The sequence below is a fragment of the Crocodylus siamensis genome, chromosome 9 (genome assembly GCF_052110815.1).
Source record: "Crocodylus siamensis isolate JL-2025a chromosome 9, ASM5211081v1, whole genome shotgun sequence".
In the NCBI taxonomy this organism is placed as follows: domain Eukaryota; kingdom Metazoa; phylum Chordata; order Crocodylia; family Crocodylidae; genus Crocodylus; species Crocodylus siamensis.
The window spans coordinates 4,069,419-4,091,982 of record NC_143403.1 but is presented as its reverse complement, the minus strand read 5'-3'; the positions used below and the strand labels follow the sequence as shown (position 1 = coordinate 4,091,982).

Genomic DNA, 22,564 nt, shown 5'->3' with positions numbered 1-22,564 from the left:
CCTTTGCAAACAGGTACCGAAAAATAAACCTTCCTAGTTGCGGAGGCGCAAAGTCGCCTCCTGTAAATGGGGTGACAGCAGTGGCTGGCCTCCACTCTGATGCTGCCCATGCCACATGCGTCTCCCTGTACTCCCTCTCTGCTGGGCTGAGGGGGTTTCTCCTGCTCCATCTCACGTGAAAGACAGCGGCAGTCCTATAGCAAAGGAGAATCGTGCTTGTGGCTTCGGCCGCATCTTCTGCTCAGCTTTTGGAGGCAAAAGGACCTCAAATGCGGTTGGCCTGCCCTACCCTGTCTGCAGGCAGCACTGGCCTGGCAATAAGCCAAGGAGGGCTGCTTGCCTGGAGGCTCAGTGTTTGCACTGCACTAAGTACCAAGGAGAAAGAAAAGGGGCTAGAGAGCAGTCAGGCTGGGGGACGCTTTCCCCAGCCGTGCTGCAGGACAGGCTTTGCTTTGTTCTGATTGTCTTGGCCATGGTTGAGGGCGCAGGAAGCTCTGTCTCCTGCTGTGAAAAGCAGCAAGCCATTGCCTGAGGGTTTAAGGAACCCAGTGCCGCAGCTAAGACCCAGGCCTCTCTGCTCTGCCATCCTAGCGGCTGCTGCCTCAGCTCCGCGGGAGCTTGGAAAGCACTTGCCAGCGACAGCTGCAAGCATGGAGCTGCAAGATCCTTCAGGCAGGGGAGAGCCCAGCCTTTAGCCCCGCGTGAGCTGGGGCCTGTTGGAGCTGGCACTTCCCCCAGGAGCAGCACAATGGATCCAGCTGCTTGCCTGCTTGGTGGCAGCTGCCAGGATGCCAAAGCAAAATGCCAGCAGCGGGTGCAGGGGCAGGGCACCTTGGGCAGGCTGCCTCAGCACCCAGGGCGTGGGCTTTCCAGCCCTAGTGTGGGGAGCCTGGGCTGGCTTTTTTCCCTCTGTGCCCTTACCTGCGGGGCAAGAGAGCGGTGAAAAGGTAACATGAGATTTCATCAGAGAAGTGGAAGCAATCCTCAGCCCCAGTCCTTCAGTGGAGGAAGCAGCAAGAGAGGTCTTCCTATGCCAGGGTGCTACCGGGATTACAGGCTCACTGGGAGACCTTCCTGCCCAGCCTCCCATCGCTGGCGCTCTCCACCCCTGCTGCCCTGCCCCTGGCAAGCTTCTGCCCTGCAGCAGACTCCTCTTGCTAGTAAAGCCGGCCCGCCATGCTTGTTCCCACACCCCCCCGCTTCAACGCAGCGGGGCGCAGCTGGCACCAACCTTTCCCAGTTGCTGGAGAAGCGGGGGTGAAGTGGGAACCACCAGGGACAGGGCTGGGGAGGAATTCCTGGCCTTCTAGTAGCAGCCGTTTCTGTACGGGCAACCAGTGCTACACGGAGCACAGGCCCGGGTGTGCTAGCCCAGCCGCAGGGGGGAAGCAGGCTGGGCTTTTTTTTGTCTCTTTTAAATCAGTGGTGGCCGTCCTGACTGGCAGCAGTACAAAACACGGGAAGCAGGGGACTCTCTTCTTCTTCGCAAGGAAAGAAAAGGGAAAAAAAAAAAAAAAAAAAAAGCAGAACCATATTAAAAAGGGCAAGCTTTATACCAATAATTAAAGGAATAAAAACATACAAAACTTCTTTAATATATACAGTACAAGGCTGAAGCACCTTTTAGGCTTTTTTTTTTTGAAATTGCAAAATCGTCAGACTCCGTATGAAAACGTCACCCGCGGGGGCCGGGGGCGAGACAGCATCGGGGGGGTGCCTCCGGGGGTGTGGGTGTCGGGGGGGGGGGTGTTTCCAGCGCCTGTACAATCCACTCCCTCCCCCCCAGCCCAGCAGTAATAAGAAGGTACCTTCAGTTTGTTTATTCGCTTTATTTGCTTGGAGCAAAGTGCATTTCCAGTGGAAAGCCCATTGACTTAAAGGCAGGCTCGTGGGGGCTCGCCGTGGCGGTTCGCTCCTCCCAGGGCTCCTGGCTCAGCGGATCCCTCCCACGGCTCGCCGCGGCCCCGGATACGCGGCGCGGTCTCTTCCCAGCGTGGCCTTTCGGCTGGAGTGACGCGGCGACGACCCCGGGCCAGCCTCGCGGTAGGTACAGCAGTTGTACGGATATGGCAACGAAAGAAGCGTTCTGCGTTCTCGTAGTGTTGGTGGTGGCGTCTTTATCGGCGGATTTAAAAACAAATCAAAGAGTTGGGGGTGGGAAGGGAGGGGGAAGGAGGAGAAAAAAAAAAATCCAACCCCTGGAAAGGAGCCTGGCCCTCGCCTCGGCCGCGTGTGGCTACAGAGACTCGGCTGCGTGGACGTGGAGAGCACGGGGTGAGTGTGTCGGGATCCCAGTATCCTTTGCTTCATGCATGGCACATTCTCCGTTTTGTTTTGTTTGTTTTTTTTTTTAGCTTCAAACCTCCCAGTGAAAAATATTAAATATTCCAGGTAATAAAATAGATTATTATTTCTATACTATAGGTTCAGGCTAGTGCAAGGGGCGTCACCTGGGGTAACCCTTGAAGTAACCCCTAGACCACTGCATTGCAGGCAACGCAAGGCACTTTCTCAAGTGATCTAGTTCGGCCTGAAGTCGCTCCCTTTCCGAGACAATCTTCTGCTTCTGGGTCCTTAATTCCTGCAAAGGAGGGTGGGTCGGGAAAAAGATATGATCACTACAGGCTGTTGAATGTGACGGGGAAAGAGTAGCACCTCTCTTCCACCCAGCTCCGCGGTGGGGGCGCGATCTGGCCTAATTTCACGGGGGAAGCATTGAAAGGCTGGAGTCTCATTTCTGCACACCCAACACAGCCCCTTTTATTTCGGCGTAGCCCTCAAGCCAGCAGGTTGCAGTGGCAAAGCTGGTGGGGTTGTTTCTATGAAGCCACAGCCACGTGTTCTCCAGTGCCAGGCGCGTGTTGACAGCTTGCCCCCGGGTGGCTCGGCTATCGGTTGGCACCAGGGCATCGGGGCTGGGGAACTGAAGGCAGCTGGCTTATAGAAGGGGATGTGACAGAAGACGGGCCATGAGCTGCAGGTCCCCCAAGTAAGCAAGATTTGCTTTGCAGCACTTGTATTTCTTCCACTCTTGTTCCCTTCCGTCAGCCCCGTCCCTTCCCCAGTCCCAGGGGCTGCAAACCCTGCAGCCGGCCTCTCACTGAGAAGGCAGGAAGCTGAAGGAAAGCTTGTGACACCCTGTGGTCTGCATGCAAGGTGGCACAGCTGTTCCCCTGCCACCCCAGAGCTGTGCTGCTCGCAGTGTCCCCGGCCACTGGCTCGAGCAGGTGTACGCATGCCCAAGCTGCAGCCAAGTGGGCACCAGCTAATTGCAGCTGCCTTGAGAATCAGCACGGCCCATGGATAAGCCGCAGCCTCCCTCTGCCTGGGCTCCCACTAGTGTCTACCCCCGGCGCCAGCCCCACTCACCGCCATGCTGTGGGACAGCTGCTCGGCCGTCAGACTGAGGCTGTACTGCTGGGCCTCCAGCCGGCGGCACTGGGTCTGCAGCACCTGCCGTTCCAGGTTTTGTTCTGCAAGCAGAGGAGATGCATTCAGTCACGGCGCGTGGTTGGCCACCCGTGGCCCTGGCTAGTCTTGGGTCACGCCTGGGGCTCTTACATTCATGCACCAGCCCTGCCTCCCCCCTAACATCAGACGGTGTCTTAGCCTCTCTGCATCCAGCTTCACCCACCGTGACGGTCCTACAGGCTACAGCACAGAGCGTGAAGAGAGGCAGCTTGAACCCAGCGGCCCGTGGGTAGCAGAGGCCTCCTGTGCCACATCCCTTTGCCTAGGCCTTGTGCCTGGCATCTATGCTGGTCGCTGGTGTGTTCTCCAGCACGGGCCAGTGGTGGCTGGCTACATCAGAGAAGCACCAGGTCCCTCTCCCTGCAGGGCCACCCTGTGTCCTGGGGACATCCATAAAGCACACTTACAATGACTCTATACCCAAGCCCCCAGCCTCCATCTTCCAGGCCCAGGGCTAGAGCCTCATGGCTTTGTAAAGGCAAGAACTGCTCTAAACCGAACGCGCAGCTTGGGGAGGGGACAGGCCCTGCAGACGCTGCTCCAACAGGGCTCGTAGCGCCTTCCCCTTGCCTGCCAGACATTTAAACCCAATTCACAGGCACTGAGGAAGTGAGGCGTAATTAACTTCCAGATTATTGGCGGCATCGCAGGGCCGCACACGCTAATGAAGGATTTATTGCTGCGATATCGTGCGCAGGGAGGCGGTGGTGGTTGGGGCACTGGGGGCTGTTGGTTCGAGCCCAGCGAGTAAACTGGGGGATGGGGAATGAATGCAAAGCCAAGTGGGGGCACAGAGCTGCTGGGCTGTGGCTGCCGCTACAATGCTGGGGATTTGGGTCCCTGGTTAATCATGGAGGGGTAATGGTAGCAGCACGCACGAGCACCTGCGTCATCGTTCGGGCTGGCAGGAGAGGGGGGGCTGCAGGACTGGGTCAAGGACTGTGTGGGAAAAGCAGCCCCCTTCCAGCCCCTGCTCTGTTTATCTGCCAACATCGGCCTTCCCCTTGGGCTCAGCTGTGATGCCGCACAGTAATGAGGCAGGATGCAAACCCCACTGTGCCGCCACAGCGAAGGCAATGACTCACAGCCTCTGGGGACAGCAGCCACCCGAGCCGAGGGCCTGGGGCGCACCAAAGGGAGCGAGCACAACACCTGCACTGCCTGCCCCGCCGCGGTGCCAGCCTGCCCGGGAGCAGCCCATTTTTAGATGCGCTGGGAGAATACAAAGCAGGCGGCCAAGGAGGGAAATGTCGAGGGACTTTGCGCTCTTTGCCTTCGGCTCGGTCCCCCAAGAGCAGATGCTGGGCTGCAGCAGTGGATTTGCACAGCGCCTGGTGTCTCTGCCCGCCCGTGTGTCCCCCCATGCAATTCCCCAGCCCTGGGCAGAGTTTTAATCCCCACTGCAGAACTGGGGGATGCTGAGGTGCCCAGTGATCCACCCAGGCTAGGGACAGATGCTCTGAGAGGCTCCAGAAGCCCCAAGCAGCTCTGACGGCTCTTCTGGAGCCACGACCTGCCCATTCCCTTTTCACTCCAGCCAAGGTCAGAGCTGGGAGCGAGGAAGGAGAGAAGCCGCAATGCTGAGCCATGGCTCTGAGAGCGAGATTGCAATGCAAGTGAGGTCTGGGTGCAGGTCCCCTACCTTCTATGTGCTCCTGGTAGGCTTCGAAGATGGCCTCGATCCCCTGCCACTTGGGCCGGGGGCACTCGTCCTCCTCCTCCTCCTCCTCGTCCTCCTCCTCTCCCTCCGAGTCGGAGTCCTTGTCGTGCTCGGGGGGGACGAGCCCCTTGCGTGGGGGCTGGGCATCAGGCTGCCCATTCTGCTGGGGCAGGGGGACCCGGCTGGAGGCCTGGAGCTCGGGAATGTTGTAGTGGATGGAGGCGTCCACCTTGTGGTTCTGCTCAGCGGTCAGCGCGGCCGCACTGCCTGCAAGAGAGACTGGAGCGTGAGGACCGGGGACCAGCGTGGCACCCTGCTCCCCAGACATCACCTGGGGCCCACCCTGGCCCGGCAGGGAGACCCCTGTGATCAGCCTTGCTTCTGGGTATCAGGATGGATGGCTGTCCCTGTGCCGCATGGGCATCTCGGCACACACGCTGGCATGCACACGCAGGAGCCCTGCTGTAGCCGGGCTGCACGCTTCCTCAGCCCGGCTCCCACCCGAGCTGGCAAAGCACTGCTCAGCACCAGTGCCTGCTCAGCATCCTGGGTGGCTAAGTTGTGTGGGGTCACACTGGCCAGCTAATCTCATCAGGGCGTAACGGGTTGCACCTGCTGATGGTGGGGTGAGGAGACAGCCAAGGGCAGGGCAAGACGACCCTGCTGCATTGGTCCTGTCACCATAGGACCACTCTGCACATGCCATAGGGCCTGTGTTACCGACACCACCTCAGAGCCAAGCCCCCAGCTGCCCCAGAGGACTCGGGACGAGCCCCCAAGGGGTCACACAGAGCTCAGCCTAGCAGCCCCTGGAGCCCAGTTGGGTGCCTAGTAGCCTGCCCTGCAATCATGCTTTTTGCCCACATCCCAGCAGCAAACTGGCTTCCCTCGAGGCATCCATTTATCTCCAAGATTAACTAACTCCCCTCAACCAGTGCTGGAGACGACTCCGGTGGGTTTTAACGGCTCTCGCTCTGACTCGGGCGCCACAAACATTTACGGCCCCCCGGCCTGTGTTTAGCATGCCACTCCTCTCTGGCATTCTCCAGCGCCTTGATTCCCTTTCCGTTAACAGCTGCTCCCTACACACTGGAGTAACTTTATTTCCTCCACTCCTGCCTGTCGGCGTTAACGAGCTCTTCGGGAAACGAGCTGTATTTTCAGTGTCTGTCCTGAAGTTCCCATCCTTTTTATTTTATTTTTTTTACCTTCTACTGTAATTGCTGAGGCTGTTTCAAGGGGATGGGAAAGCACAGATGCATCAATAATTTCCTGGGAACTTCTAGAAGCCGCTTAATGGAGCCTTCCCCTATCTGCCTGTGGTGAGTATTCACGTGATGGATGGCTCCTCTCTGCTAACAGTTGTGGCCACGGCTCTCCCTTGGGAAGATGTAAGAGACACCAGCCCGGCAGCCAGAGGCTCTGAACATGTTCCCCTCTGTGCTGGCTCGGCAGGTTGTGCGCGCACACATTGCTCTATGCACACAAACCTCCTTGGGATGTGTGGACCGGCCTGTGCGGATGCGGTACCCTAATGTCCAGGTGCCAGAGACCGTGCAGATAATGCAACTGCTGTCTTTGGCTTTTGCGCGTGCAAAAAAAACTCTTTTGTGGGGGGAAAGGCAGGTGCAGATTCAAAGCCAGGGCCCAGGTTGGAGCCAGGAGTGCTAGGGGCTGAGCTCCTATCTCCACACCCCTCTGCCCCCAGAGGCCTGTTACCTTTGTGCTTCTGCAGTGCCTTCTGCGTGGACTGCAGCACGGACTCGTGGAACTGGTGCGCGAACTCCTCCGCCATGAAGGGCTCCCAGGGCTTGCTCTTCCCGTTGACATTGTGGGACAGTGGCACGGGGATGTCCTTGGCTATGGGGCCCCGCACGTAGTTGAGGATGCTCAGGCTCTTCTTCCCCATGTGCCCATCACTGAGCTTGGGCTTCTCAGCCGGGGCAGGAGCCGGCTCCTTGGCCCCTGGGGGTCTGGGCGGCTCTAACCGGCTGGGCTCGGCAGGCTTCGGCACGTCGGGCAGGGAGGCAGCGATGCCCACAGGTTTGTCTGGATCCACGGGGAGCTGCTGCATTGCAGGCTCTTGGGGAAAGCAAATAGAGCAGCATGAGCTGTGGGGCTGGGAAGCAGAGCAAGGCTGTCTGCCCCTGTGCAGCACCCAGGGCTTCTGGGCTTGAGCTAGGGGCAGAGGTTAAATCCCCCCTTGGCCCTGCAAAAGGCTTGAGCCAGCCTCTGGCTGGCAGCTGCCTGGAGCCTGCTCTTGCCAATCTGGAGGGGCAGAAGCACCAGAGGCCCCATCATGCGAGGCGCATCCCTTCATCCCCAGGACCCTGTGCCCATAGTGGGAGCCAGGCCTCACTCCTGTCCCCAGCAAGCAGCGCCTGCCCTGCCCCATACCGGTCGGCGTGGTGTTGGGGCTGTCCCGCGGGGAGCTCTTCACCACCACGGCGGCCGGCGTGCTCTTCTGCTTCATGGCGTGCAGCAGCTCCACCAGCTTCTCCTTATCTGCGGGGCGGGAAGCGGAGGGCTGGAGCCACACGGGGCAACTTTACAAGGGCCGGGAACCTGCCCGGCAGCCCCTGGCATGAGGCAGAGCCATGACGGGGGCAGGGGCAGGGGGCAGGAGGGAGGGACGCCTGCCACTGTGCTGGCCTGGCTGAGCTGGCAAAGCCCGTAACACCGGGCACAGCCCGATGCGTGCTGGCACAAGGCCATCAGGGCTGCATGGCTGGCAGTCTGGTTTCTCCCTGCTGATGTCCTAAGGGAGGTCTCCCAGGGTGCTGAGGTGTCAAGGCAGAGGGGAAGCCCTGGCATTAAGGGGTTCAGGTGCTGAGCAGAGCCAGGCAGCCTGGAGCAGGATGGAGAGTGAAGGGAGCAGCTCTGGCTGGCACACGCAACCCTTGCTCCCAGCCAGGCCTGACCTCCCAAGGGGCTGGGAACCCAATGCTGGCTCCCCCCAACCAGTGGGAATCAAACTGGGAAGGCAGGGTGTGTCGAAGGACAGCAAGAAGGACACTGCTCCACCCTGCACCAGCTCTGCGCCGCTCTGCTCAGCACTGCCGCAGTCGGGAGCCGGCCTCGCTCACCTTTCCTCTTCTCGGCGCTGATGTGGGTGAGGTTGAACATGGTGAGGAACCGCTTCTTCTCCTCGAAGTTGGGGCTGTTGTTCATCTCGTCGGGGCTGTAGCGGGTGGAGAGCGCCAGGCGGGGCGAGGGCGTCCGGCGCTTGCTCTGCACCGTCGGGGGCGAGGGGCTCCGCTCCCGCAGCATCCGCCGCCGCTTGCGCCGCTTCTGGGTCAGCAGCTCCTCCTTCTGCTGCTGCGTGGTCAGGCCGAAGAGCTGCAGGAACTCCAGCTTCTGCAGGGGTTGACGGGGAAGGGGCAGGGCCCTGAGCGGCTGCAGGGACCCACGGGCTCCGCCGCAGGCTCCTAGCTTGCTCTGTGGGGGAAGCATCCATCCCACAGCCCCGCCACCCCTCCAGGAGCCCCCAGCACTATAGTCAATGGGGTGGTGGCTGCAGACGGGACCCAGCCAAAAGAGGGGTGGGTTTGGAGGTCCGCGCGAAGGGATCAGGGAGCACCCAGGGGCACTCATTGCATTAGAGATATGCGCCAAGCCTAGCGGAGAGCGCGGTCTGCAGTGTGGGTGGGGTGTCCCCAGGCTGGGAGCTAAGGCACGGCCCTGCAGACAGATCTCTGTGCCACGAGTAAGCTCTGACCCCGGGAAGGCAAGACGAGGCACCTGGCATTTATCACGGGTTATCGTGAGGGCACTGATGGGTTGTAAGTTCACACCCAGCGTCCTGTGCAGTCACTCGTAAGGAGCTTCTACACGAGGACAGACGAAACAGGGTGGGCCTGTTCAGCTGAGAAGAGAGAGGCTTGAGGGGGGCGCATGAGAAGGGTCTGAATCAGAGCTTCCTACACCTTAAAAGCTGGAAGCTGCAAGGGAGAGGAAGGGGGGGAAAATGGTCAGATCCAGGCCTCTCTCCCTTTCAGCATCCGCCCTCCGCGCCACGTGACACAGGAGACGGGGCCGGACGGACTGATGGTCTGACCCATCGATGGCAGCTCGATACCCAGAGGGGATGGGAGAGGGCTGGCACGGATGGGGACTTTGTGGCCGTGATCAAGTCATTTCCCCTCTGCCTCAGTCTCCCAGGTGCCCAGAGAGCAATCGGCCCTGTCTCCCGAGGTTCAGTTAGTGCTTGCCCAGGGCTCAGAGGTGAATTATTAGCAGACCCAGATTGTGGCTCTATTGCTATGGTAGGTCAAGCCACGGGGGTGGTGTGGGGCTCTTGGGTCGTGGCTGTTCATGACCCAGATGCTGCTGCTCTGCGCCTGGTCTGCCCAATGATGGCTGATGGCTGCCCGGGGGGCCAAGTCGGGGATATACCTCAGAGGAAGTGTCCAGCTTGAGTGGGGGCTGCTCGGCCACGCACCGGAGATGGGCTCTCACCTCCTCCTCATCACTCTCGTCGTAGGAGTCGTCCAGGTCATAGTAGTAGCCTGCGCCGGGGAAGGAAAGGCCGGGGGGTGAGGCAGTGGAGACGCCAGCACCAGCTCCCCAGCAATGCCCCACCAGCTCTCTCTCTCAGGCAGCAGGATTAATCCCATCCAAGTGTCACCAAGAGAGGATGGGAAGGGGGAATGGTGCCCAATGCTAGCACCGGGCAATGGGAGCCATCTTACGGTGGGCAAGACTGCCTGCGGCTGGGAACAGTCCTGAGTGACCCTTGGCTTTTCCCCACTGCAGCAGCTGGCAGAAGGACTCGGCCCTCTCATGCCTCCCGCCGGCCAGAGCATTGATGGGGCCGATGAGACCCCCCAGACCCTTCTCCCCCACACCGTGCTGCCCCATGCCCACGCTGCCCCTCCACCCCCCTGTGCAGCGCAGCACGGGCTCATCCCCCCAGCCGCTCTCCTCCCCACTCGCTCAGCTCTATTAATATTTAAAGGCATCTTATTAGCCTCCGTTCATCATTTATTAATTGGGCATGTCGAGCATGAAGGATTTACGGGGCAGCTCTGATTTGCCACCAGGCGGGATCCGCACGCATGCCGGGCACGGAGACCCTAGGAGGTCCCCCCACCCTGGCCCAGGGCCAGCCCCACATCCAAGGGGGTTGCACTCCTGACACAAAGATCCCCCTAACCCTGGGTGCGAGAGCAGGCGGCAGCAGTGTTGTGGCAGCCTCTGCCAATGGGCTTCATAGGGGTCTGGGTCTGCAGCCCCTCCATTGCTGGGCAGGGCACGGCAGGGCTCCCAGGCCCTGTGCGCCATCCTTGTCCTGGGGGGAGTCCCTCTGGCCAGGAGAAGCCCCCCTTGTCTTCTTGGAGACAGACTGAGGCCAGACCCAGCCGTCACAGCCCCGGGGGCTGGCAGCGACACCAAAGTCCCGGGAAACACAGAGGCACTCACCCTTCTCCCGGGCTTCCCTCCGCCGACGCTCCTCCAGGTCCAGTTTGCTGACCAGCTTGCGGTGCTGCTGCAGGAACTCGTCGTACATGTACATGGGGTCCTGGCCCCGTGGCAGTGGGGGCCGGTAGGGCGAGCTGGGCTTGCTGGCCAGGCTGACCTCGCTGAACTGCCCGGGCTGCGGGAGCGATGCCCTTTGCTGGCTCAGGATGCTCTGCGTGGACTTCTCCAGCTCGGCCAGGAAGGGCGCGTGGGGGAAGCCGGCGTGCTCGGTCACCCCGGGGGGCTCCCGCGGGGGCTGGTATTTGTCCAGGGTTTCCCTCTTCCTCGGCCCTTCCTCCAGCTTCTCGGGGCAGAAGACCCGCTCCACCTTCACCAGGGGGATGGCCTGCCGGCTGGGCTCGAAGGGAGCGGGGTGGGCGTGCAGGGAGTGGGTCTCCGGGACCCGGCGCGGCTCCACGTTGGTGTCCATCAGGGACACGGGGTTCCAGAGCGAGGTGGGGACGGGGTGGTGCTGCGGCTTGGGGGAGATGAGCGGCGGGGGCCCTCCGAAGTGCTGGGGCTGCTCGCGCCCGCTTGGCTCGTGGCGGGTTGGTCCCGATCTGCAAAGGACAGAGACCCACGGTGAGGCACAAGCAGGAAACAGGGCCACTGAGCAGACACCCACCTTACAGCAAAGCCACAGGGGAGTTGGCCCGTGTAGCCATTCAACCCCCACAAAGCGTGAGGGGCTTATATTCCCATTAAAGGGCTCTCCTAGCACATTTGCAGCTCAACGGTGGCACGAGCATCAGCAGATAGCTCCATGCTGGCTCCCTCAGACCTAGCCGAGGGGAAAGGCTTTCCCAGGGATGCTCTCCGGGTGCTGTGGGCACGACCGACAGGTGCTCTGGGGGAGCAGTGCAGGCACCGGCAGCCAAGGGGCTGCGAGGCAGCGTGGCCACCCTGCCCCGGGGGGACACGGCGCCCGTCGGCTTGCGCACGCTCCGCTCTCCTGGCAAGCGCAGCCTTGCAAACACCTTGGGCGGGATTGACTTCTCACGGCGAGAAAAACACACCAGGCGCCCTTTGAGAAACAAGACACATCTCAGGGGAGCCGCTGGGTGCTGGCAGTAGGAAAAAGAGAAACCTAAGGCACGTGATCATGTTACAGAGGTGTTTAACTTTAGGACAGAAGATCAGTTCCCGGAGAGGCGCCCGGCTCCGTTACGCTGCCCGTCGGCCCGGTGTCGGCTGTGATGGCCGTGACACCTAGTGGCTGCCCATTTAACTGCAGCGGGCACCGCACGCCGGAGGCTCAGCCGCTTCGTAGCCTGCCTGCTCCGGGCTGGCACAACAGCACCGAGAGCTGAGCTCAGGGGCAGAGTTAAGGGGATGCCACCGACCTGCCCGACTGGTCACCTCGGTCTCCCAGTGGTCCCCGACTGGACCGGGCTCCCAGCTCTGGACCCATCTGCTTTTATTCATCTCAGGTTTCTTTAGCTCTGGGGCCCCCAGGAGGTCTCTCGACCAGGCCACAGCCCTTTCCCACGTGCGAGCGGCTTTCCAGGCCTGCTGGGAGCCCTGGTTTGTCGAGCAGGTCTATGCTAAGTGGGATCCACTCCTGGGAAACTAATCGGCCTTCGCCTCTGTTCTCCCGCAGGCAGCAGGGCCCCGCGCTTCGAAGCACAAAGCCAGCGACACCGCGAACCCTTTCTTAAGTAGCTGGCGAAGGAATCATACCGTTAGCGGGATGAATATTTCATGGGCCAAAGCTGTGCATGTAGCACGTTTCCACTCTGCAGCACCAGTCCTGCGCGCGGCAGAGCGGCAAGCGCGCGTCGGCACTGCCACTGTCATCACAGCTGCCCCGGAGCCGGGAGTGCCAGGCTGCACCACCCGCCAGGAGCAGGGGCCTGGCAGGCAGTGGGGACGGACCTGGATCAAGTGCCCAAGCACGAGTACCAGGCCCTCCCCAGGACCCCCAGCGCCTGTGCTGAGCAAGGCAGCATAGCACCCATTGCCTTGGGCCCAGCTGCAAGGCACAGACCGCCCCTGCCCTTGCTAAGGCAAGCCCGGCTGGAAGACGGGCCCGATTCCCTGTGCTCTCCTCCCAGATCTGTGTTAGAAGTGACTTCGCTCTCCACATCCTGGGCCCAAGAGGGGCTTGGAGCATGAAGCATGGAGCGGCTGTGTTGCTCCATACTCTGCTCCTTGTTCCACCTGACTAGTGCTGAAAAACAAGGAGGCCTGCAGGCAGAGCTGGCTGGAGGAGCTGGCAGCATGGAGGGGTGAGACAGCCCATGCCAGCCAGCGGGAGAGGTGCAAGGGGGCCTGGCATCTGGCTGCTCCCCACCCCGACCACAGCACTCGGGTTGCAGACAAGCTGTGCGGCAGGGCCAGGCTGGCAGCTGGCCGGGGGAGGCCTCATCTGCTCAGCAAGGCAGCCTGCCACCGTCAGCTCCCTGCTGGACCCAGGTGTCAGCTGGAGCCCCGCAGAGACGGCACCGTGAGCCACTTCAACCCGCAAAGCATTCGGGCTCTTCTGCTCTGGTGAAAGGGCAGTGAGGCTGCACTGCTGTGCTGAACGTGGGTAAGCAGAAGAGACAGCGGCACCGAGTGCTGCTTCCCCATGGCAGGGTGCCGCAGCCCTGAGCTCCGCACCGGCTCTGCCGTCTGCCTGCAGCCACTGCCAGCACGAGCAGCAATTAGTGGCAATGGCACCAGTGACGGGCAGCTGGACCGAGGCCCCCACGCTCCTTCGCGTGCCGGGGAGCAGCTGTCGGGCAGTATTACATCGCTGTCGCAGGCCAAACCAGAACCAGTGACCTAACGGGGAAAGACTCTTAAGCCCCGAGAGCCACCCTGGCCCAGCCCTGCAAAGGTGCCGACCGGGCTCCAGAAAAGCTAGGCTCTCGCGTGTCTTTTGAACCACAGGAATTGCTCGGGCCTGTCTGCTCGTCACCGCTGAGCCCCGCACCAAGGTCGGCGCAGGATCCTGCCCTCACCTGGGGTTCTCCGGCCGGTGCTCGGCCTCCGGGAGGTTGGGTGGGCGCCCGATATCCAGGTGCTGCTCCAGGACCTGCTGCCGAAACTCGGACACCTGGGACTGGCGGTCTTCCTTCTCCTGCCGCAAGCGCCGCTGGCGTGCCAGCCACTTCTCCTCCTCGTTGGTGCGCTGGATGAGGAGCGCCGTGGCTGTGCTGCTCCCCGGCAGGGGGAAGACTGCGTGGTTGGAGATGAGGCTGGGCACGGGGTGGTGCGGGGTCGGGGGCTGGTGCAAAGGGTGCTGCACAGGTTTGGGTGTCTGCAGGCTGGAGTCCTTGAGTTTCTCTGTGGGAAAAGGAGACAAAGGCATCATAGGGGAGCTGGGCAAGACTCAAGGAGCACTAGCCTTCTCTCCACAGACTGGGGGAAGTGTCAGGGATCCCTAGCCCAGCCAGGGAAGACCGGGCCGGGGGCTTGCTTGCACAGTCTATGTTTGTTGCTTGCAATGCTCTCCAGAAACTCAGTCGATGACCCCTCTGGCATGCAAAATCCAAGCTGAGCTCGCTACAGCCTCCTTGGTGACCCAGGCCACCTCCTTGACCTCCCCAGCTGTAGGAGGAGGCCGGGAAGCTGCATTTGCTGCTGCCCAGGCCTGGTAGGACAAAGCTGTCGTCTATCCTCAGCACTGTCCTGTGTGGGTCCAGGAGCAATGCAGGGACTGGCTGTGCTGTAACTGTTGCTGCTGCACAGCTGGCAGAAGGCATATGGGGGTAGGGCAGGGTCTCCACCACCTGCCACAGCCTCCTCAGCACCTGTGACCTGCCACTGCAGCCAGGCCACGGTAGCACACGGGGACGCACCTGGCCTGCTGGGCGTCAGCTGCTCGGCCGGCTTGACCCGCTCCTCCGCCGGGTGGCTGCGCAGCCCGTGCAGCTCCGACACGGGCAGGAAAGGGCCCTCCATGGCCTTGACCATGCTCAGCTCCTTCTCGCGGGCCCGGTCCCGCTCCCGCTCCAGCTCGCGCTCCCGCTCGCGCTCCCGCTCCTTCTCGCGTTCCCGCTCCAGCTCTTTCTCCCGTTCCCGCTCCCGGTCGGCTTCCCGCTCCCGCTCCTTCTCGCGCTCCCGCTCCCGCTCGCGCTCCCGCTCCCTCTGCCTCAGTTCTTCGTCCATCTGCAGCCTGGAAGGGGCAGGAGAGAGCGAGAAGTTAGCACCCCCGCGAAATTCCCCTCCCGGCTCCCACCCCGATCCCGCGGGCTACCGCTCGCTACCTCTCCGCCGTCAGGCTGGAAATCCGCTCGGACTGCAGGGCCGAGAGCGACGAGTGAGACAGCTCGGCGGGGTACCGCACCCCCGAGAGGTGGAGGTGCATGGCCGAGGGGTGCAGCGGTGGCAGCGAGCCTGGCGTCGGGATGGGGTAGAAAGGGGACCGCAAGGCGGACAGGCAGTACGAGTCATCCATCCTGGAGGGAGAGAACCTGTCAGGCCCCGGAGTAGAGGCTGAGAGCCCGTTTCCGCGGTCAGCAGCGCGCTTGCTGCGGGACAGGAGGCTCCTGGTGTGTGAAGGGTTTTGGGATACAGATGCCAGCCTGACCGTGCTGCTACACACTGCCCGGCGACTCTGTTGGGCTGAAAATCATCAGGACCCCCTTCCCTGAGAGCTGGGGGCCTCTCCCAGTGGGGGTCATCATGTCAAAGAGCTCCAATGCAAGGCCCAGGCCCAGCGGCTTCCCCTCCGGCCTGTTTAGCTAGGGGAGAGTTTCCCCAAACCCTCTGCCAAAGGGGAAACACGGTGGGGGCCATCCTTGCGCTCTCGCTGCCGAGGGGATAATAAGAGGGGCTCCGGCGCTGCTCTGAGGAGCAGCTCAGACACAGGCACGACACGGAGGGCTCGTGCTCAAGGAGCTCGTTACGAGCCGAGCCGCAGGAATCCCTGCTGCTGCGGTAAACGACCTCCCTGCAATGCCTTATTACCACTGCACTGAGGCACCCGGGGAACCATCAATTGTGGATAAAGTGTACTTATTTCTGTGCGGGCTCGGCGGCCAACGCGAGGGTAATTGATTGCTCCGCTCTGACTCAGCCCGCGGCCCCCGGGAGGTGAGGCGAGCAGCCGCCGTCGCCCGGACGTGCGGAGAAACACAATCGCCCCCTCCGGACCCGCCGCGGCGCCTGCGTCTCCTGGCCCGGGGCTCTCACCTGAAGGCTGGGTGAGGGAAGGGGTGGTGGGCCAGGTAGCTGGGGTGGTAGTAGGCGGCGGCGGTGGCCGGATCCAGGCTGAGGGGCGGCAGGGAGGACATGCGCAGGTCTTCGGGCGTGTGGTAGGGCCGGAAGCTGCGCAGGTAATCTTCTGTGACCGCGCTGGGAGGCACCACGTGGTGAACAGGCCGCTGCAGGCTGGAGGGTGGGATCGAGACAGATGCACGGTGACTTTCTCAGAAAACCTGCAGCCAGGGCACCGCATCGCACGGTGCATGGCCACCTCCGAGGATGCTGCCCTGGGTTTCACCCCGTGCAACGCAGGCTGATGCAGCCCCGGGCCTCAGCGTCTACAGCACGTCTGCCTGGGTCACTCTGGGCACCACCGCCCACCACATCCACCAAGGATTAGTCCCCTGACGCAAAGGCAGCCACGGAGGCCTTTGATGAACAGCACCCGTTCGCAGATCTGACTGGGGGAAACGCTGGGGACACCCCCAGTGCTCGGGGCTCGGCAGGAAGATTTCCAAGGCAGGTCTCATTTTAAGTGCATGCAGTGCTGGCCTCGAGCTGTAGTGCTTGGTCCCAGCTTGGGAGCTGCTCCCAGCCCCGTGCTACCTCGGTTTGAAGGTATCTCCTGGGCCTGGCGTGGTGGGTTCAGGGCTCCGAAAGCCCTTGGGCTTGGATCGCCAGGATCACAACAGCTGGAAGTGGCATGCAGCACCAGCTGAGCTCAAAGCCAGGAGGTACATCCCACGGACACAGAGGCAGGCAAAGGGGCTGAGCCAGCGGACCAGAGAAAAGACGCAGCCCTGCGGACCCCCACGCACCCCGGTGGGTGGGCGCACAACTCCCTGCGCCCCTCAGCTACGGCCACCTGCAATATTTCCAGAGCAAGGCGAACCCTGATGGGAAAGCCCCGCTCCCCACAGGCGCCCCAGCAGACAGGCTGGCTGAGGGACACGGAGCCGAGCTGTGCCAAAGCCGGGCTGGAGTCTCCCGGGCTGCACACTCACTTCAGAGGCGGGAAGCGGGAGTCCTGGACGACGGAGGCCGGCGGGATCCCGAAGGAGTAAGGTGCGCCCAGGAGGTGGGAAGGGACAGCAGGGCCCCCGGCCTTCTCCTGCGGCAGGGGCGGCTCGGCCATCAGGCGCTCCCGGCTGCTGCTGCTGCTCCCGCCGCCTCGGGACCCTGCTTCTTGCTGCAGAGAGAAAGCAGAGGTGTCGAGAAAGCCCGACGGACACAGGCGTGTCTACATACGCGAACCTGCTGCCAGTGAGGGCAGGCCAAACCAGCCATCCCACTGACACAGAGGATGCACGGAGCCAGCAGGACCCCAGGGCACGGCAGCAGGATTTTCCCCCAAGCACGCACCAGGCCACACCTGCTGCAGGCAGCCCTGAACCGCGAGCGCAGGCCCGGGCCCCCGACATGCGGCCCGGGCAGGCTACAAAGACAATGTGCTCACGCTCGAGGGAAGGGGGGGAGAGATCCACAGGGGGCCCTGCAGTAGCCATCTCACGTGTGTACACACACGCACATGCACACACCAGCCGCTCATTCCTGGAGTCAAGCTAGCATCATCTGGGCTGGCAGATGCTCGCTCGCCATCCCAGATCTCCTGGCAACCCCGCCACACACAGAACGAGAGGCCGAGGGCACCGGGAAGCTGGCGCAGCGGCAGGGGTAGGGCAGGCGGGTCTGCAACCAGTCAGTCCCCAAAGCGACGATGGCATCAGCTGCGGAGACAGCTGCACGCCTTTGCCGTCACAGCTATTCTGGCCACGCTGACGCACGCATTAGAATAAGGAGAGGAGGCATCTGGGCGGGTGCTTCCCCCTCCCTGGCACGGGCAGGAGCTGCATATTCTGCACAGTCCTTGCAGGAAACCCAAGAGGGCCAGGGTCCGGTGCCAGGGACCAGAGCAGGTGGGCACGCAACTTGCCTTTGCTGGGGGACATGGCTGACCTCAGGGCTGCGGCACTCCTGGGCAGGGAGCGTTTAGCTGCTCTGTGGCATGAGAAAGGGGTTGGACTGCCCCTGCCAGACCTGATGCCCCGGTCAGCTCACCCCGTCCTGGCTAGAATAAGCGCTAGGAACAGCTGAGCCAGCGCAGAAGAGCGGAGGAAAGGAAACGGGGAGGAAGGAGAACAGGAGGAAGAGGGGGGAAGCGCCCGGAGGGAGAGCACTTCCAACGCGCTTGGAAGCCGCCCATGGCCACGATGGCTGGGCGCCCACGTCTGTTGCTGGGGAATGTGGCAGCCGCAGAGACAGGAAGCCCTGCTGCCACTGAAATCCTCCGAGAAGAAGGACCGGGGGCTGCAGGGGCTCAGCTGCGCTCACAGGGAGTCCCCGGGCATGCCTGGGGCAACAGAAGGCACTGAGATGCCCCACGTCCAAAGAGTCTGCAAGGGCAACTAGGGCATGGGAGCAGGGCTGCACCCCAGCCTCCTGACCGCCCCGCCTAGGCTCCAGCCACGGCTCCCTGAACCCCAGCTCTGCTCCCTTCCCGGCCAGGCAACCGGAGCCCGTACGGACTCCGACACCCACCAAGGGCCTTTCTGGCCGGAGCCGGGGGTGATGGCTTGCTCCTGTTCGTGACCACAGCACCTGCCGGGAACGTGTCCTACCACCTGTAGTGCCGCTGGGGTTTCCTGCGGCGCCTGCCCAGGGAGAGAGCCTGGCTGATGCACGCTGCGCCTGGAGGGCAACCACGCATGCTCCCCGACCCCTCTAAAAGGGTCAGGCCCTCCTAATGGCTGCGGCAGCGCGGCGGGAGGTGCCCTCAGGCGGGAAAGCAGCTCGGGAATGTCAAGAGAGGTTGCCAGCAATGCGAGTGCTGCTTGCCAATACCCCCCCTCCCTGCCTGGGCACAATGCTGTCCTGGGTCAGAAATGCTCTCCTTGCCACACTGTCCCAGAGGCCCTGAAGGCTGCCGGGCGCCCTGGCGTGGTGCAGACACCTCTCTGCCCATCTCCATGCACCACCCCGCAGGCACAGACTCAGCCCCCAGGGCCAATTGCACTCTCTCTGCCCTCGAAGCCTCTCCTTTTCCAGCATAGGAGCCAGGGACGCTTCTGCGTGGAGCCGCGCTTGCAAGGCGCGCGGGTTTGCACCGCCTGCCCTCTGGAAGGACGGCGGCCCATCCATCTTCCTCTCACCGGAGAGTGACATCTTGGAACGCGCGCCGGGGAAGAGCGAAGGAGCTTGGTGCCTGGCAGAGCCGCGCCGCTGGGGGACCTGCCTTCATCAGTCAAGTGTATTTACTAAACACGACCGCAGCAAACCCTGGGCGAGCAGCTGATCGCTCCTCGAGACTTCATCGTCTCTTCACAAGACACGTCGCCCATAATTAATTGGAAGAGATGGGGCCCGTTGATTGGAATTTTTAATGAGCAGAAACATCTGTTCGCTTCCTGCGGCTCGTGGGCACCCCCCGCGCCTCGCAGGCCCCCTCCGACCTGCTCCAGCGACCGGAGAGGATGCGAGGAGGTCAGGGCAGCCAGCAGGGAGCAGAATGAGGGCACCCCGGGGCTGGAGAGGACGGGATGGGTGAATGGAGACCCCTGCCTCTCCCATGTGGGAGGCTTCGTCCTTGGGCAGCGGCAGTATAAACCCACTGACCCCTCGCAGCTGCTTAGGGGGCCTGGTCCATATAGATGCAGTATAAACCCACTGACCCCCTCGCAGCTGCTTAGGGGGCCTGGTCCATATAGATGCAGTATAAACCCACAGACCCTCTCCCAGCCACTTAGGGGGCCGGGTCCATATAAATGCAGTATAAACCCACTGACCCCCTCCCAGTCGCTTAGGGGTCCAAGTCCATATAGATGCAGTATAAACCCACTGACCCCCCCCCGGCTGCTTAGGGGGCCTGGTCCATATAGATGCAGTATAAACCCACTGACCTCCCCTGGCTGCTTAGGGGGCCTGGTCCATATAGATGCAGTATAAACCCACTGACCCCCTTGCAGCTGCTTAGGGGGCCTGGTCCATATAGATGCAGTATAAACCCACTGACCCCCCCCGGCTGCTTAGGGGGCCTGGTCCATATAGATGCAGTATAAACCCACTGACCCCCCCCAGCTGCTTAGGGGGCCTGGTCCATATAGATGCAGTATAAACCCATTGACCCCCCTCACAGCTGCTTAGGGCGCCTGGTCCATATAGTTGCAGTATAAACCCACTGACCTCCCCCCAGCTGCTTAGGGGGCCTGGTCCATATAGATGCAGTATAAACCCACTGACCCCCCCGACTGCTTAGGGGGCCTGGTCCATATAGATGCAGTATAAACCCATTGACCCCCTCGCAGCTGCTTAGGGGGCCAGGTCCGTATAGCTGTCCCGGCACAGATAAACCCACTGACCCCTTTCCAGCTTTTAGGGAGGCCAGGTCTATGCAGGCAGGGAAGTGCGCGCGTCCCTTTCCATCCAGCCAGAGCTGAGATCAGGCAGAAGCGAGCGAGAAGGGGGGCAGCTGACAGCAAGCCCACGTCCTACCTGCCTGGAGATTTACAGGCAGCTTTGTTCTCGGGCGCCATTAATCATCCAGGGAGGATACAGACGCCTATGGAGCTTGAAACAGCGCAGCCAGGATAAATCCAGCAGGCCTTTGATAACGGCCATAAAACAAGCAGGGCAGTCAGGCGTCGCCTGGGACAGGTCGGCATCAGCCCCAGCGCCCCCGGCTCAGCCAGTTTAATGGGAGGAAGGCTCCCCCTGCCCCTCCTCGAAGCAAAGCAGAGCAGGGAGGGGATGGGGGGGCAGCAGCAGGCCTCAATGGGACAGTGGGGGGCCCAGCCGGCGGTCTCGGTGGAGGGGCGACTGGTCTGCCCCAGTGAGACCCTTCCAGGGGATGGAGCCGCCAAGTGCTGGGGGAGACGCACAGGTCGTCACGGTCCTCGATGCTGGGGACGTGACCTCCAAGCAAGCTGCCAGCAGGCTGGGCAAGCCCTGCCTTTCCCACGCTGCCGGGCTCTGGGTCGCTCCCGGCGCAGAAGTGACCGAGAGCTGCTGGGCTGGACCAAGCACCCGGCTGACCGGCCTCCTCCCGAGAGGGGGCACATAGGTCCCACCCGAGGAGACGTCCTCGCCCCGCAGGGACTGGACCCTCCCAGCACGTGTGGCCACCCAGGGCAGCCGCCTGCCCCCGCAGCGGCCTCCGGGAACCCGGCGCTGGGGAGGGCGGCGCTGGGCAGCCTGCATTTGATTTGCTTTCCCCGAGCGGCGGCTGCAAGCGCAGCTGCGATGATGAAAGGGGAGAAGAGAAGGAGAGAGGGAGGGAGGGAGGGGAGGAAAAAAATCCGTCATTCCCTGGCGATTAGCGAGTGATCTCCGCCAGTCAGAATGCAGGACATGCCCTATTAAGTTTAAAATAGACTATTCTTCATTTAATCTGTCCTTTCACAGGCTCCCCATTACCTCGGGAAGATCGGTAACCCCGGCGCGGCGGGCGCTGACAGATCGGCCCCCGGCCCGCCCGCCCCAGTGACTCACCCGCCTCGCCTCGCGCCGGCATTTCTCTCTGCTCCTCAACCCCCACCGCCGAGAGGATTAAACCCCTCAATTGAGCCTTTGTGCCCAGACGGAGAGGCCGTAGATCATCGGCTAATCCGGCCCCGGCTCCCTCCGCGCCCTCTCCACCAGCGCGGTGGCTTCATTAGCGGCACAGATCTGTCACGGCCGGGTCTCGCGGGGTGCTAACCGGCTGGCGGGTGCAATGCTGGGGGCAGATGTGCTGCATAGCCCCAGCCTAGGGTGCAAGAGACCCCCCAGACAGCAGGGCACTCTCGAAGTGGTGTTCCCATCCCTTCCAGATGGGCGAAAGCAGGCCAGGGAGCTGGTGCCCTTCAGCTTGGGTGAAGGGAGCAGGTGGAGAGGAGGACGGAGAGCCCTGGAAAGCACTTAGCATGGACCCGGCACTTGTCTCCCTCCCAGGCTTTGCATGTGGGCTCCTGAGCCCCAGCTGCCCCGGGGTGGGGGCCGGATCCTGCCAGCTGCCTTGCAAGGGCCTTTCCCCTGCATAAAGCCCAGCTGGAGCCTCCCCAGAGGGGCAGGGCTCTACCCTGGGCACAGAGGCGCGCTCCCCTCCAGGTTTCCCAGCTCCCCAGCCTGTGCCAGGGCGCCCTGGGGTGGCAGCTGGAGCGAGCCGGGTCCCCTGCCTGCACCCTCCTGACGCACACCGACGCAAGAGAGTTGACTGCACGGGGGAAGCTGTGTCCTAATTACGTTGCGGTCTCTGGGCGCCGCTCGGAGACGCAGGCCACGCTAGACAATAAACCCTGCTTGGTTAACCCACATTCTGGAAGTGCCACTTCTGAGGCCGCCACGGGGAGGGAGGCCACGAAGGCCGGAGCCGGGAGCCCCCCATTCCCTGCCTGACCCCCGCCGAGGCTTCTGCTGGGGTGGGGGGTGCTCAGCTGGGATTACCGCCTGCCTGGCTCCCAGCACCGAGGGTTTGTCTTGGCTTCCCCTCCCTTCCCCTCTCTTCTTTGTGGTTTAATTAGTATTTCCAAGTGCTGTAATCCCTCCGGGAATCCGGCGTAAGGTACAGGAGAGGAGAGCCGCTAACAATGCTTCTTAATTAGCAAGTGCTTCCAACCCAGATTGCGGCGTGGGCATGTGTAAGGGGAGGAGGAGAGACAGCAGGGGAAGCCGGAGGACAAAGACAGCCAGGCGGGGCGGCCGCGGCTCCTGCAGGCCGCCTTGGCGCCCGCTGTGCTCCTCCGCCTGTATGTGTGCGGCCGGGCGCCCGCAGATTAGAAACCCCAGGCCATGCCTCTCTCGCTACCCTTTATCACGCTGGCATGGGAGGGGGCTGACTCTCTACCCGTCTCCCTGCCCGGTATCAGA

General features: G+C 62.3%; 1 protein-coding gene across 2 annotated transcripts in view; it reads right to left on the bottom strand.

Annotated features, from left to right (window-relative positions):
- Positions 1–1,814: 1,814 nt before the first annotated feature.
- The window catches only part of GSE1 (Gse1 coiled-coil protein), a 188,332-nt gene continuing 167,582 nt past the window's right edge, over positions 1,815–22,564 (bottom strand). The window contains exons 5-18 of one of the 2 annotated variants that reach the window (XM_090061840.1): positions 16,729–16,913; positions 15,713–15,910; positions 14,785–14,976; positions 14,377–14,693; positions 13,537–13,861; positions 10,553–11,151; positions 9,527–9,639; positions 8,218–8,488; positions 7,529–7,636; positions 6,851–7,213; positions 5,114–5,398; positions 3,370–3,473; positions 2,451–2,581; positions 1,815–2,115 (exon numbers count right to left, since the gene is read on the bottom strand). In XM_090061840.1, the coding sequence (XP_089917966.1) occupies positions 1,875–2,115; positions 2,451–2,581; positions 3,370–3,473; positions 5,114–5,398; positions 6,851–7,213; positions 7,529–7,636; positions 8,218–8,488; positions 9,527–9,639; positions 10,553–11,151; positions 13,537–13,861; positions 14,377–14,693; positions 14,785–14,976; positions 15,713–15,910; positions 16,729–16,913 (3,432 nt within the window). In that variant the 3' untranslated portion in view covers positions 1,815–1,874. The remainder of the gene's footprint in view (positions 2,116–2,450; positions 2,582–3,369; positions 3,474–5,113; positions 5,399–6,850; positions 7,214–7,528; positions 7,637–8,217; positions 8,489–9,526; positions 9,640–10,552; positions 11,152–13,536; positions 13,862–14,376; positions 14,694–14,784; positions 14,977–15,712; positions 15,911–16,728; positions 16,914–22,564) is intronic. The other variant, XM_090061841.1, reaches the window with a different exon arrangement.